Consider the following 16,443-nt stretch of genomic DNA (forward strand, 5'->3'; position numbering starts at 1 on the left):
GTTGGTTCAGAAAGAGGCTAAACATAAACCACTTTGTTCTAGAGGTTAGTCAGTCTGTGTGTCTTGTTACTTGTGTAGACGCCACTACCCCATGCATGGAAAGATTTCAAAATAGTGAGATGAAGTGTCATGTGCTAAAATAATGTGGCTGGCTTACTTTACAGTAGGAGATAAACTTTCTGGTTAAAATGCAGGTTTTAATTGTCAAATAGGGTGATCTAAAATGTGACTATTTATTCAATGGTTTTGCAATAACGTTGCATACATGATAATCAATCTTAAGTTTTGTTTGCACATAAAAACCACATCTCTGCCTTGAAGGGTGAAGTTCAAAGATTAAGAAAATCATTTCTTTTTCAATGCGCAACAACTGTGTAAAAGCTATATGTAAGGCTATTAATCACTATCAGTTATTATTCTGTACTCAATCAGGTTTTATGCACATTATACCCTACAATTCAAATGTAAAAATTTTATATTGCTACAACGTTATTCTGATTGCTAATTTGGGAAAAAAGCATAGTGCTATTGAAAATATCCATGATTGTCATGATCAATGTTTCAGTCGCATCAACAAATGTTGTGCAATGGTAAAATTTTGGCTGGGTTTAATTACAGTTTGCCATTTATCTTTATCAGAAAACTTGTTTTCCTCTATTTTAGTATAACAAAATGTGTAGAACTTAATACATGGTTGTTGGCTATAAAGATATGGTACAAGCAGTTGAAACTGAAACTCCCACGATGCCTTCATTTTTCTCCACCCTCACTCCAGGGTCTGTGACAACGTGCTGATGGACTTTGATGACCTTGTGAAGGTCAACTCTGCCCTCGGTACAGCTGCCATTACAGTCATGAACAAGGACGCTGACGTTGTACGCTGCATTGCCAGACTCATGCACTTCTACAAGCACGAAAGCTGTGGGCAGGTTCGGAGCATGTTTTTGATTTGAGAGGATTTGAAGCTTTCATGGCCCTGTTGCTAAGAACTTTAAGCCTCGTTCTGCATAAGCAGGGCTTAATGGATATGCTTAAAGTGTTGTCCCAGATTAGCCTGTGCAGTTGTGAAGGCTAATCAGGAATGACACTTTTTGCTTTAACGGTATTTTTTGTTTAAAGGAAGTCTCTTTTAAACTAAAATCCAGTTGGCTTAATGCATATGCTTAAAGTGTTGTCCCAGATTAGCCTGTGCAGTTGTGAAGGCTAATCAGGAATGACACTTTTTGCTTTAATGGTGTTTTTTGTTTAAAGGAAGTCTCTTTTAAACTAAAATCCAGTTTGGTCTGTAAGTATCTTCCCTAATTAGGCTGTACAGACTGCTCATGCTAATCTATGACGTCACTCAATGCACATGCTTGAAGCCCAGTTTTAACTGAGCATGACCTATTAAATGACTTTTAGTTGTGCTCCACATGTTTGTTTTTTATTTTGTGCCCAGTTTTGTCACTGATTAGCCTGTGTGGACTGCACAGGCTAATCTAAGACAACACTTTACGCACATGCATTAAGCCCAGTTTTTTCAGAGGGAGGTTCATTTCTGTTGCTGTCTATTTGCAGTGTACTCCATGCAGGGAGGGGACAGGATGGATGAATGTGATGATGCACAGATTTGGTAAGTATGCCTCCACTGGTACCCTCATAGAGGAATGTGGGTATAATGATGTGATGGTAAGTATGCCTCCACTGCTACTCTCATAGAGGTGGTAAGTATGCGGCCTCCACTGCTACCCTCATAGAGATGGTAAGTATGCCTCCACTGCAACTCTCATAGAGGAATGTGGGTATAATGATGTGATGGTAAGTATGCCTCCACTGCTATTCTCATAGAGGAATGTGGGTATAATGATGTGATGGTAAGTATGCCTCCACTGCTACCCTCATAGAGGTGGTAAGTATGCCTCCACTGCTACCCTCATAGAGGAATGTGGGTATAATGATGTGATGGTAAGTATGCCTCCACTGCTACCCTCATAGAGGAATGTGGGTATAATGATGTGATGGTAAGTATGCCTCCACTGCTACTCTCATAGAGGAATGTGGGTATAATGATGTGATGGTAAGTATGCCTCCACTGCTACTCTCATAAAGGAATGTGGGTATAATTATGTGATTATGTCAATTAATCCGTCATTGTGAAAACTCACTTATGAATTTTCTCAAATAATTTAAGTTTTTATCTGATCACCACCAATAAAAACATGTTTTGTATCATGATACTTTGGGTATATCCAATGATTAACTTTATTGCCATTGAAAGGGTTATGAACCTTTTTCATAAAAGAACACTTAATAGAATGTTACATTTAAATATTGCCTTTTTGAACAACCATGTTTATGGCATTTTTTGTTGAAAAAAAGTTTTTTTTAATGGAAAATACAGTCTATGGTGAAAAAAGGCTGTTCCTGATTAGCGTGTGCAGACTTCGTAGGCTAACCTGGGAAGACACTTAAAGCACTTCATCGGTAATGTGTTTGTGTTAAATATGTGGATCAATCAACCTACACAATCAACAAAAATTAATGTCCCAAGAATTATAATGATTGTGCAGTATTAATATGTGCTGCAGCTTTAACCATCTGGTGTCCTTTTTTTGTCAGTTGAGGGCAATGGCCGGCCTGAAGAGATTGATATGCTGTGGGAGATCAGCAAGCAGATAGAGGGACACACCATCTGTGCTTTGGGGGATGGTGCAGCATGGCCAGTACAGGTGGGACCCAGTGTTTCTTTAACCATTTAGAAAAACTGGCATTGGCCTATTGGATTGTGAACAATCGCGTTGTTTTGACTAAAATTGGGAGACTGTGTTGTTGTTTTTTTTTGCTTACAAATGCTTTAAAATTGGGAATACCTGTGTTTAATTTACTCAAGCTCAACTAATACAGCTTAATTGGGAGTCAAAGTAAAAGTTTTGATTTATTAGCTTGGCGTTTTCGGAGAAAACCTGAGGTATTGTTATAGCTAGCTCGTCGTGTCGTCCGCCATTCGCCGTCCGCCGTCTGCATCGTGCTAATACCTTAACATTGGCTGTAAAATCAAAGTGCTTCCACCTACAACTTTGAAAATTCATATGTAGATGCACCTTGATGAATTCTACACGCCACAGCCATTTTGGGGTCACTAGGCCAAAGGTCAAGGTCACTGTGACCTCTAAAGAAAAAAAATTCTGACAAGCTTTCATTTATTCAAAACTGCACCCGTAGCTGAGCGTGGCACTCGTTATGTGGTGTTCTTGTTAATTATTTATTTAATCATGTTTTCCAGACAGACATATGGGAATAATATATACTTAAAAAAAATTGGGAATGGGGTCAGATTTTTTACCAAAATTTCTCCCAAGAAAATATATGGAGCGTTGTTGCCTTTGTCATTCAGTCATGTAAGTGAAATCATCAGTCTGTCCATAACATCTGTTTTTCCCCCCTCGTTTCTCCTGTACACTTTGGCATGCTTTTCATAAAACTTGGCTGGTATTTTAAAGTCATTGACTTTGAGACAAATATGTACAAAGAAGGAGTCAGTCATGCTGGCTGAAGTTCAAGGTCACACTTGGAAAGCTTCCATTTTTGTGCAGGCTTTATATTCCATTAGAAGAATCTTAATGAAACTTTACTAAAAATGTTTCATGTAGATTTGAATCTTTTTATACTGGTCAAGGTCAGAGTTATAAGAACTAAAAAAGAGCTTTTATTTTTGTGTCCTCGTATAATATCTCCTACACTAGAACCATGAGCAGAAATTTTCAAAAAACTTAGCTGACATGTTTTGATAAGTGTATATATGTATATAGCATTATACGAAAGTCATGACACCTCAAGAGCAAGATCATTCTCTAGGTTTTGTTTGAGCTGGTATTTTTATGCCCCTGGATCGAATGATTGGGGGTATATTGTTTTGGGCCTGTCTGTCTGTCTGTCATTCTGTCTGTCTGTCATTCTGTCCTAAAACTTTAACCTTGGTTAAAGTCAAGGTTAAAGTTTTACAATAACTTTTGCAATATTGAAGATAGCAACTTGATATTTGGCATGCATGTGTATCTCATGGAGCTGCACATTTTGAGTGGTGAGAGGTCAAGGTCATCCTTCAAGGTCAAAGGTCAAATTTATGGCTTCAAAGCGGCGCGATAGGGGGCATTGTGTTTCTGACAAACACATCTCTTGTTAAGTCTATTCTACATCTTTTTTGCCCATGAACAAATCTTGTCACAAGTCTTAATGTTATCGTTGATATGGCAGTTAAACCATTTGAACGTCAATGTCACCACTTGAATGTCATGGCAGTTAAACCATTTGAACGTCAATGTCACCACTTGAATGTAGGAACGATTAAATTGGAGGACATAGCTGCCCTTTGGACTGCATTGATTTGCCTCACTTGCTTAGTAGAGTCTGTCTTTTGTTTTGTGCAAACACTTTTTTGTTTGTTTTGTGCAATTTTTGTAAAACTTTTGAAAGTGTTTACAAGTGTTTGTGGGCATGAAAGGAAGGTTTTATTCAGATTAAGTAACAATAAACAAATAGAACCTTGACATAAATTTAAATAAAATGTGCATTTTACAAACACTTAATAATTGACATCTGCAGCTTAGGGTAAATGAAAGGCTTTAGTGAGCACATTGAGTTTTTTTCATTTTCTGATATGTGATGTTTTGTTTGGTTTCAGGGGCTGATAAGGCATTTCAGACCAGAGATAGAGTCAAGGATGGCAAAATTCAACAAACTAAAGGCAAAGGCATAGGGCTGGTGTGCTGAAAAGTGCAGAAATAGGAACATAAACCTTAACTATTGACTGTTAGCTGTGAAGAAATTAGTGTAGATTTGTCAGTGTATATATTTGAACCTGGACATTCTGTCAAGTTGATTTATATTTTAAATTAAAAAATGTTTGTTTCTATGCGTATCTTGAAAAATATGTATTAAATATGTTAACTTGAGAATTTTGTTGTGAGAAAAATTAAATAAAAGAAAAGAACAATTGCAAATACTTATGCATTTCCTGATACCTTTTTAGCTCACCTGTCACGAAGTGACATGGTGAGCTTATGTGACTGTGTGATGTCCGGCTTCCGTTGTGCGTGCGTGCGTGTGTGCGTGTGTCCGTCAACAATTTGTTTGTGTAGACAGTAGAGGTCACAGTTTTCATCCAATCCTTATGAAATTAGGTCAGAATGTTTATCTTGATGAAATCTGGGTTGGGATTGTATTTGGGTCATCTGGGGTCAAAAACTAGGTCACTAGGTCAAATGATAGAAAAATCTTGTGTAGACTATAGAGGTCACAGTTTTCATCCAATCTTTATGAAATTTGGTCATAATGTTTATCTTCATGAAATCTGGGTTGGGATTGTATTTGGGTCGTCTGGGGTCAAAAACTAGGTCACTAGGTCAAATAAGAGAAAAACCTTGTGTAGACAATAGAGGTCATAGTTTTCATCCAATCTTTATGAAATTTGGTCAGAATGTTTATCTTGATGAAATCTGGGTTGGGATTGTATTTGGGTCATCTGGGGTCAAAAACTAGGTCACTAGGTCAAATCAAAGAAAAACCTTGTGAAGACAATAGAGGTCATAGTTTTCATATGCTCTTAATGATTGGCAACTCCAGAAGCTGAGTGGCTAATTAGCTGATAACAGGAGAAAACCAATTATCATTGACACCACTTCAACTAAAATCGGTCTTACACATTTGTTTTTAAAGATATGATTATCATTCAAAGTTATTTAAATAGAAAATAAAATTACCTTTCAAATGGTATAAATATCAATTTGATACTGATTGATTACGATATTATATAGCCTATTTAGATTATTACTTAATTGGCTTCTGTGCATTTTGTTATGTACCGCTGTTTATTACACTTTGTGCAATCATGCTGTGAGAGGCATCTGTTTTCATTCAATTTGCGACATAGTGGAATCAGTTACACATTGTTAATATCAATAAATCTCTACATATTTATTATAAATAGTCTTAATGAAAAACGAAAGTGGATTCGTCACCTAGCCATTTTTCGGTTGGTTTAAGTCCAGAAAGGTCGAAACCAAAAAGGCCTTACCAAAAAGGCCCCAAAGCGTACCAAAAAGGCCAAAAAATGAACCAAAAAGGCCTTAAAGCAATTATTGTTATTATAGGTTTGAAATTTTTTTTACAAACAAATACACATAAATCAAAATGGAATTAGTCATAAAACAGGTATGAAGTTAATTGTTTTCTTTATCTGTTGTTTATGTTTAAATATACATTTACGATATATACAGTCAATGTACAAGCACAATCACACAATTTATATAACAAAATATACAGTTACAAGCAAACATTTACAGACGTTAAACACTCACACTGACAAAATACAACATAATAACATAATAATACGGGCAAAAGCCCGCGAAGCGGGCGTTGACCGTTCATACATATGGGAATTTAGACATAAAATTACATAAGAATACCACATATGGATACGTCTCAAAAAAATTTGCCACGCGACATATATTTTCGCGATGCTATTTATGAACTTAAACAAATCAAAAACACTTTGACATGTGCTAAATCACATGTAAATACATACCTCAGGAAAAGTTATATCAATGACATCATAATTGTGTAGCGAATCGCACTAAGTATTCACGATTATTTGTTTTTCTTCGCAAACGTTCCAGAATTAAGTCATTACTCAATGATCTCCCCTGAATGCTCTTCTTCAGTGGGTATAAGCCGAAGACTGGTTCACTACATATAGTGACAGTCTTTGCCAAACACAATTTAGGTGAACATAACCCGTCTTTAATATATTGCCGAATCTCAGATTTCTGTCGAATTTATTTGCTTTGGTCTTTTCGATATCATATTGTTATTATTATCCTGACAAATCACAAACGCTTGTAAAAACATATTTGTTTTAAACATTATAGTTGGCATCTCTATTCTTCCAGTATTCTCGCGATATTTCAATAACGACACCCTACTGTTTATTTGTCAGAATTTGTGACGCATTTTCCATTCGCTCTCAGAAAGAGGTTTTACGTGTGATCATGAGCAATATTCTGGTAAGTTGTCGTTGTTATCCACCAGAAACACATTTATTCACAAAATTTAAAGATATTCCAATCTAACTTTTTAGTATTTTAGCTTTAATTTTTAACGTATTTACACCTCGTCTGCTCGCACTTTACCGATATCCCGAAAGGTTACATATCACTATAATTAGTTTAGGCCTAAAACCACAAAATCCAATACTGTTGAATTTTCGTACCGCAATCTTACGTAAAAAAATCTTCAAGATTCGAAGCATTATTGCATTATTGATCAAATTTTAAGATATTTGTTGGTTTTCCGTTTTTAGAAGCTGTTCTGCCAAGGCAAGAGCTGGACATCATACAAGTCATTCTATCCAGCAAAACTGACAGTTGTGGTTTACAGAAATCAACAAAGGAGGGATTCCTGAACTATCAAAATTTCCAAGCTATACACACAGTTATTATTTATGGTGATCTTTATTGGTTCTGTTTGTTTACTTGGATGGAACATGTGTGAACTTTTATAGAACTTTGAAAAGTCTATATATGTCTATCTATAAACAAAAATCAGCTATGGTATAATAAGATCAGATGTGCAAACAATGTCAAAGGGTTGTTAAATTAACAATTTGAAGGCAATTATGCTGAAAAAATATGAAAGTTCCCATGCAAATTTTGTCTGTATATCGACAAGTGTCTGCTGATAATTGTCAAACTAGTAATACAAAAACTTAACCACAAGTATGTAAAAGCACTAAGTACCAGTGATCATTTTTAGTAAGATAGTGTAATTCGAAACAGTAGCAAATAGCTTGTTTAGTTAATGCATAATGCAATTAATATGATTTTCGTTCTATTGTGTAATTAATAAATTGGTTGTTACTTGTTAATCCAGGATAAATGTTTTATGGCTAGTACAAAACCAGCAATGTTATTTTGTAAAAGGTAATACAATAACACCACTTTGTAATTTCATATACGTAAATATTCTTGAAATGTAGGTTGATGACAGTGTTTTAGTTTTACTTATTTTGTAACTATTATTTTATGTGCAAATAAATGATGTGAAGTGTTTTGTATCTCCACACAATACCACATACCTTTTTATATATGTACTGTGTTATGTGTTATTTGAATGTTTAAATAAAAAAAATATGGATGATATAACATGATGCATTCTAATATTTGCATTGAAATTGTAACTATAGAGCTAAGTGTATGCAGTTTAGACTGTGATTTTAGAATTGCTACAAAATGGCTAGTTTTTTAGTGGCGACAAAATTTAAACTATTCAACAATAGTTTGCGAAAGAAATTTAGAAACCTGCGCAAGATACCTGTATTTATTTAATATTTTAATTGCAAAACAAGTATGTTGTTATGCTGTTACACATAATTATACATTGATAATAAATAAGAAGACAATTAGTGGTGTAAACGTTTCCCAACAGTAGAAATTATTCTTCTGATGAAGTCAGTGATATACAGACGAAAGCGCTAGGTATGGCTTTCAATACGTAGTGTGTGTTATTTGACAGTCTAAAACTTATTGGATTAAAAAAAATCCTGTCAAATTTGTCAAGCAAAATTGATTTGACACATCACATGAATTTGATTATGTTAAATCAGTGTACTGTATGCTAAATGCAACTGCTTTAGCAAGCTGTCAAGTTGAATTGAGACATTTGATGAAACAAACTGTTTCCTGGATAGGACCAGTACTTAGTTTCTATATGACGTACCATGACGTCGAAAGTCTACAAGACCTACTAGGTAGAAGGAGTAATGTACTTCGACGTACAATTTTCACCGACCCTTGAGTGTTAGCCAATCAGAAGACACCTTACGTCTGTTGCTTTTAGAGATATTTGACATTGAACATTATTATTATTATTATTATGCGACTATCGACCGCTAACTCATAGATATTGTGCGTATTTATTAAACATTATTATTATTATAATTTATACCAAATACGCACAATATGAGTTAGCGGTCGATAGTCGCATAATTTGGTATAAATTACCCACTTAAGGGATCAATACAGAGACCTCCCAGTGACTAAGCCAGTTAGCAGACACTCCATCCACTATACCACAGACACCAAACCAGCTATAAATTCCTATGGCTAGAAAACAAAAACAATATCAGATGCTAGATCTGTAAGCTTGGAACATGTAACTCGTTTTAAGATTGATTTTTTTGGATGCATTACTTAATTATTGCAACAATTATAATATTTTGAACACAATCATGTCCATATATTTATTAAAAATACATGGTTATCAAAAAAACTTAAAAACCTTTTGCCCGTAAATTAGGTAGCACCTATAATCATATTATTGTCAAACATGTCAATTCTATTTGTTACGTGCATTACTCCAGCACAACACCGTACACTTGACCGACCTTGGACGGATAGATAGACTTTTATCTACTCGGAGGTGGTGCATTGTTTCGCCTCATACTTGTCACATAAATTAGAGATCGAACGCGGTCGTTATCAAAAGATACTACGCGAAAATAGAAAATGTAAGTTTTGCAACGGACACGCTATAGAAAACGAGTGTCACTTTGTACTTGTTTGTCCGAAATTAGAAAGGAATATTTATAACTATATTTTCAAAAGTGGCCAACGTTAAATAAATTTGACATTCTAATGCAGTCGGCTCATAAAAAAGACATTATAAACTTTGCTTAATTTATTTTTTAATGCTAATGAAATGCGTAATAATATAGACAATCTGTTATAATTTTTAATAATATCACATAGAATAAAGCATTTTTATTTATTTCGGTTTAAGACTTCCGAATTTAATGTAGCTAGTGTTGTATCGTTAAAAGGTTAGAAAATATGTTAAAATGCGCAAGTAATTATCAATAGGTGCCAATAAGTGTCATTTTACACCATATGTGGGCGTTCTACTAATCCGTTTTCAAAACAGATGCCGCAAACTGTGAATGACCCTTGACACTTGGATACCCGGTCTGATTAGCGAGTTTTTTTTTGTACATGCACATTCTTTCAACTTCTTATATTTTAACAATTGCAAAAAAATAGTTGAAGAGGAAATTAATAATATATATGATATATTATGCACTTAATTATATATGTAAAATATATTAAATATTTGTTTTAAGCAGTCACTAATCCATATGCGTATATTTTTTTTATTTATGTTATTGTTTAACATAGTAATCAAGAATAACGTTGTACACTATATATTGTGTATGCTACTTTTTGACGACATTGACTATGTTATACGATTTTAACATTGCTCATACCACAACACTCACACACTATCAACACCCAACAAATTAACACTCGTGAAGAAATTCGTGAAGAATTTACACGATTTAAAAACACCATATTTCAAACGCCAAATAAAGTCCGGTACTTACCAATATAATGAATAAAACAAAGCAACTACTATAGACAACTTTGACGCACGAACGGGTTATATATTTCTCAATAATTCTGGATCTTATATATATTTTGCCGCCACGTAAGTTTACAACACCTTCATTACTCATTGGTTACACTTTTAAATGCAAACAGAGAGTTCAGAGAAAAATAAAATTTTCTTAAACGGATTATTCCTAATAAACAAGTTATGACTATTTAATAGATATGATAACTATATTAAGCATAACTATTCAATAATAATACAAAATATTGTATGGCCTTTCTTGTATACCATGAAGCCTTTTTGGTTCACTTATGCGGCCTTTTTGGTGCGGCCTTTTTGGTAAACGGCCTTTCTGGTACTATACCTTTCGGCTCGTACTACGAGTCGTAGTCGTATAATGTTTGCAGTCGAACGGAATATAGAAAAACAATCAGTCAAACATATTTTAAGTATTTTTCGAAAAAACTAGTCATTTAATTATAACGTCTATTTGTTTCCGCTAATGAAGAAAATAATAACGATGTTCCGATGTAAAACCAATATTGCAAATTATTTGCGATCACTTTCGTACCAAAAATTCGAAAAATGTTTCTTACTGTTAACAAGCAAACTCGATTACGTTTACGTTGTTTATGGCACAAAAAGCTGAATCATGTGTGTGATTTTATCTTTTCAATTTAAGATGTAATGATAGGGACCCAGAACTACCCTGGACCTTACTGTCAAGCACTGGGCATCACAGATTCAATTCTGCGCAGCAAACCTGACAACTTCCAGAAACTAACACTCACTAATGGTGCAGTTTTAGAAATATGGCAGATTGCAAAGAATAAAAATATTCACAGGAGTGAACTTGTCGGTTTGATGGCTTTCTTGGATGAAGCATTAGTAAACTGTAAGGAGCATGCAGTTACTATGAAAAGTCAGCATCTGTCTGAAAACAAAAAGAAACTGCAACATAAAAAATGTGCAAAAACTCTGCCAGAGTTTTTGAAACAAGAATTCACAGACAGTAAACATTTTGAACAAATGGTGCCTGCCAAAACATGCAGTAATATTTCCAATGAAAACATTGATTTGACAATGTGCCAAACCGTAACTGAAATTTCATGGCCTACTCCCCCGCCGCCTAGTAGTAGTAGTTCATCTGAAACATCCCTATATCAAGAAAAAAGTCAGTGTCTTGTCAAACAAATTTCGAGTGTGATGATGATTCGGACAATACAAAATGTTATAAAATGACAAGGTATTTGTGTGCTAAGCAAAACAAGAATTTAAATAAACTAAACAAGAACATCAACTTAGCTAAGTGCAAAATTGCAGAATTGGAAAAAAGACGTGGACATTATTCCATAAAGAATATCAATAAAAGAGATGAAATTGCCCGCACAAATTTGAAAAAACTTTGCGCAATATAATCAAACGAAACTCTAAATGAAATATGGTCAGAATGTTTATCTGGATAATATCTGATTTTGGATGGTATATGGGTCATCTGATGTGAAAAATTAGGTCATTTAATTCTAGTAAAACCTTGTGTAGATGAAAGAGGTCACAGTTTCCATCATGTCTTAATGAAATTTTGTCAATGTATTAATTAATGAAATCTGGCTCGGGATTGTATATGGTTCTGATAGAATTTAAGTTGATGTAGCAAGGTTAGTCAGGTGAGCGATTCAGGGCCATCATGGCCCTCTTGTTTAACATAATTAGAATGTTAAGAGCATAAATGCAGCACAGCAACTACAGGTGCTTTTGTTGTTCAATGACTCCTTTGACTTTTTTGTTGTTTGTCAGCTTCCTCTCTTTTTCTGAGAGGAATGTCATGGATTTGGCGAGCATTCATTTAGAAGAGCTATGTCTAACACAGGATTTAGACCTTGATTCCATTAGTCTGTCTTATGGGACCTCTTTGATATGAGGAATTAAGAATCTGTAAATTAGTGGGCATGTATTTGAGCGCTCTCCTTGGGTAGAAGTTCAATTTTCTGTTACCTATGCTAATTTATATGAATAGAACTAGAACACACTAAATATTCTTGACCAACGATTACTGTGAATGTAATCTTTTACCAAGTCCCACACATTAATACTGTTGGAAACTTCATTCTTTACGTTTGAACATAATCTTTGGCCTTTAAAATAACCGCATGCATGGTTATGTGTTCACTCTTTTTAATTTGCACAATAACCTTTCATAGACCTTTCTTAACCTTTCCAAATTTGTTTAATGCCACTGGAACACTTTGTGAAAAACAAAAGTTTCATCATACAGCAAGTTAAATGTGTGAGACTTCATCTGGTCCGCTGCAGCACTTATTAACCATTCAAGGTTAGAGACCTCTACCATATGCAATAATTTTAATAACTTTATGACCAAGACTAGCATGTTGGCAGAGCTGATTCTCGGTAGACTATGCTTTCTATTTTCTGTATGCGCGACATAATGGTCCTCACTATAAAACATTCTGTGTGATCTTTCACTACAGTGCTATCTTCTGATATTGATATATATTATTTTACTTTCGCTCAGAAATGTAATGAACACATCTTTGTGTTAGAACATTTTAATATAAAAAATTATCTTTTACATACGTATTTTTATAGATTGGTTGTTGTTTGCTTGTTTTTTGAAAACGCAAATCTGAGTAAATAATTTGTTAGATAATTACAATGAAGTTTTCCTCTCCAACATTACGTTACAAATATAAATGTTCAGTTGTGGGCATGGGTTCAAATGAAAGTTTATTTCATGAAATTCTCATGACTTGATTTCACGAAACATATTAAAGATTTCTCTATTACAAAGTTTGTTTGACCATATTTTTGTAGATGCAGATCTAACCTATAAGTTTAACATCATTTACAGATGGACCATATTTTTAGTCTGTCTGTCTGTCTGTCCGTCTTTCCGCCACACTTTGCGTTTAGGTTTCGAAAAATGCTCATAACTTAATAATAATAAATGTCCCTTCGAGATATAACCTTCATATTTGGTATGCATGTGTATATGGACAAGGCCTTTCCATACGCACAAACAATTATACCCCTTTGACCTTGACCTTGAACTTAGGGTCCGCGTTTAGGTTTAGGTTTCGAAATCTGCGTTTAGGTTTCGAAAAATGCTCATAACTTCTATGTCCCTTGAGATATAACCTTCATATTTGGTATGCATGTGTATATGGACAAGGCCTTTCCATACGCACAAACAATTATACCCCTTTGACCTTGACCTTGAACTTAGGGTCCGCGTTTAGGTTTAGGTTTCGAAATCTGCGTTTAGGTTTCGAAAAATGCTCATAACTTCTATGTCCCTTGAGATATAACCTTCATATTTGGTATGCATGTTTATATGGACAAGGCCTTTCCATAAGCACACACATTTTTACCCCTGTGACCTTGACCTTGAACTTAGGGTCCGCGTTTAGGTTTCGAAATCTGCGTTTAGGTTTCGAAAAAAGCTCATAACTTCTATCAAGCGTTTGTAGGGGGCATAAGTCATCCTTTGGTGACAGCTCTTGTTTTTTTAACATATCCCCTAATCGTTTTGATAGATTTCCGATACTTACGACATTAGTAAACTAAATTTGTGTACTTAGCATGAGATTCACGTTGCACATGTTGGCATACATGTTTTTAGATTTTCTGTCTACATAGGTATATCTGATAAAAGCGTTTTAGACGCGCCTTTGGTTTGTGACTGTTTGTGGGCTAAGTGGGATGTTCGGCTAGCCCTAAACATAGATGTGGTCTGCAGTTTGCTCACAACATTTTTGCTCATAATATCTCGGCTGAAGTAAACAATGATTCCAGTTCTTTACAAAATGGCTGCCATATGGCAGGCCATTTTTCAGCGTAGCTGTTTAACGTCACTTTAGACCTTACCTGACCCGTGTAAGTATCCAATAAAATTCAAATAAAATTTCCCGCGGCTAGACACGAATGAATACACTTCATTTATTCAACTGGCTGATTTGAGCATACCGCCAGAACATTGGAAACATGAACGCGTCTTTGTTACAGTTTTTTACTGCATGAAGCAATTTTATCTCTTATGAAAATACTTAATAGATAGAACAGTTTTACACTCAACTCTCGACATCAATACAGTTTGTGCGTGTACCTTTTATTTTCAGAAGATTGTCAGCGCCAGAGCTTTTGTACTTAAAGGCTATGTTCTCATATTAAGTAATAACTTCCATATTCCTGTCTGTGTACTAGTATATTCAAGTTCATACAAGTATCGGTTTTTCCCTATCCTGATATTCGTTTTGGCCAAACCATTTTAAATTGTTTTCGAAATTTAACATTTAACATGTAAAAGTATTAAATTTTAAACAAGCCGTCGTTTCAACAGTAGAATCGTGGCCTCACTTTAATACATTGAATTCCAACCCGCGAGGTATCAGAGTCAGTTCGTGGCCAGTGTGTGTGTGTTTATTTACAGGTCATCGCTGCGTCTTCACGACTACCTTATGTGCTGACCTGAGTTCACGGCCAGTAAAATAATCGTTATATAATATAGACGCTATTTCGTGAACTAGGTGAACTGGAATTTTCTTTAGACCAGAAATATGTTAAATGAAGATATTCAGCGATATAATTATGGTATGTCAATAATAGATTCTTAATGTGTTTTCAACAATACCATGATAAATATTATTTTTGATTAATTTAACAAGAATTATTCCACCATATTGACTAATGTATTAAGCATGAGCGCGATGATTCTCGATACTGTTAATAATCGAATCAAATAGCATTGCCCGACAAACCACTAAAACAGGTTTGTTCGAAGAACACGCGTATTAATATTTAAAATATGTACGGATACGTCGCGTGTGGCCGGTTAACCCATATGTTTTAATTTCACTTCCATTCTTCTTTTGGTTTTGTGTTTTGTATCTATAGATTTATGACCAGCAATATGTAATAATGTAAAATAAGCCGCGAAAACTCCGCGTAACATCCCGTACTGCGTGTGATGCAACTGAGAACTTCACAGAAAAAGACATTTACTATCTTTGATCTCATTCAGTGAACTCTATACCTTTCACCAACTCCAACCACAATCAACGCCGTATATCTTTTTAAAAAGATATTTCTTGTTTAATATATGACTATACGTCCATTCGTGTGTCCTGTGAAAAACCTGGCTGTAACGGGCTGGTGCAGTTTTTGATGGCTAAAGGTGAATCTATTGATGGCTCAGTAACCGTTGTTCGACTGATATCATGGCTGAGTTCGAAAACGTTTGCTGTCTGTTGAAAATCACGGGACCAAGTGGGCGGAGAAATTGAATTTATAGGAGTATAGTGAAACCTTGTGGATACTCGAGTAGTTTTTTCCTCAAATCTTCATTATACTTATACTTATAATATATCGGGCGAGTTCAAAATTGGTTGTTGTCCGTAGAAAATTATTACTGCCAGATTTGGACGGCTTCTTTATATGACTACAAGTAATGCGCATGAGAACTCTAGATATCACTTTTTAAAATCAAATCTTCACGAGAGTTGCTTAGGACATTTGTTCCAGGTCCGTTGAAAAGCATGGTCGTCATGGGTAGGTAGGGTTTTTTCCTAACACGGCAACAGTGATGCATAGTGAACATTTCATGATGTCATACCTTATTGTCTGGAGGTGCAATGCAAGGCAAACGCTGGAGAAGAACAAGGGCATGCAGTGTCACAGTTTATTCTTTTTTCTTCGATAACACTTTTAACGTAAATCAACATACTTAAAAACGTATTCAAATTTCAATAATAAAACGTGTTTCAATAAATATTATAAACTAAGGGAAAATAAAACTACTGAACGTAAACGATACAATTACAATAATAACAGTAACTGCATTTTTTTTTTGAAAATATGATAATTACATAATAATGTTTCAGTTAACATTTTAATAATGTGACTAATAATCCAGATAACACATCTTATATGCTTCTATTATCTTATATTTGTTAAAAAGATAATCAACCTAAAACAAACATACAGTTACATATACAAATATGTCATATA

General features: G+C 34.7%; 1 protein-coding gene across 1 annotated transcript in view; it reads left to right on the forward strand.

Annotated features, from left to right (window-relative positions):
• LOC127858178 (NADH dehydrogenase [ubiquinone] flavoprotein 1, mitochondrial-like) overlaps positions 1 to 4,973 on the forward strand; it is a 37,415-nt gene extending 32,442 nt beyond the window's left edge. The window contains exons 11-14 of the mRNA XM_052395151.1: positions 776 to 929; positions 1,558 to 1,612; positions 2,599 to 2,708; positions 4,661 to 4,973. Of these exons, the coding sequence (XP_052251111.1) occupies positions 776 to 929; positions 1,558 to 1,612; positions 2,599 to 2,708; positions 4,661 to 4,735 (394 nt within the window). The 3' untranslated portion in view covers positions 4,736 to 4,973. The remainder of the gene's footprint in view (positions 1 to 775; positions 930 to 1,557; positions 1,613 to 2,598; positions 2,709 to 4,660) is intronic.
• The last annotated feature ends 11,470 nt before the right edge of the window (positions 4,974 to 16,443 follow it).

Source organism: Dreissena polymorpha, chromosome 14 (genome assembly GCF_020536995.1).
Source record: "Dreissena polymorpha isolate Duluth1 chromosome 14, UMN_Dpol_1.0, whole genome shotgun sequence".
NCBI classification, from domain to species: domain Eukaryota; kingdom Metazoa; phylum Mollusca; class Bivalvia; order Myida; family Dreissenidae; genus Dreissena; species Dreissena polymorpha.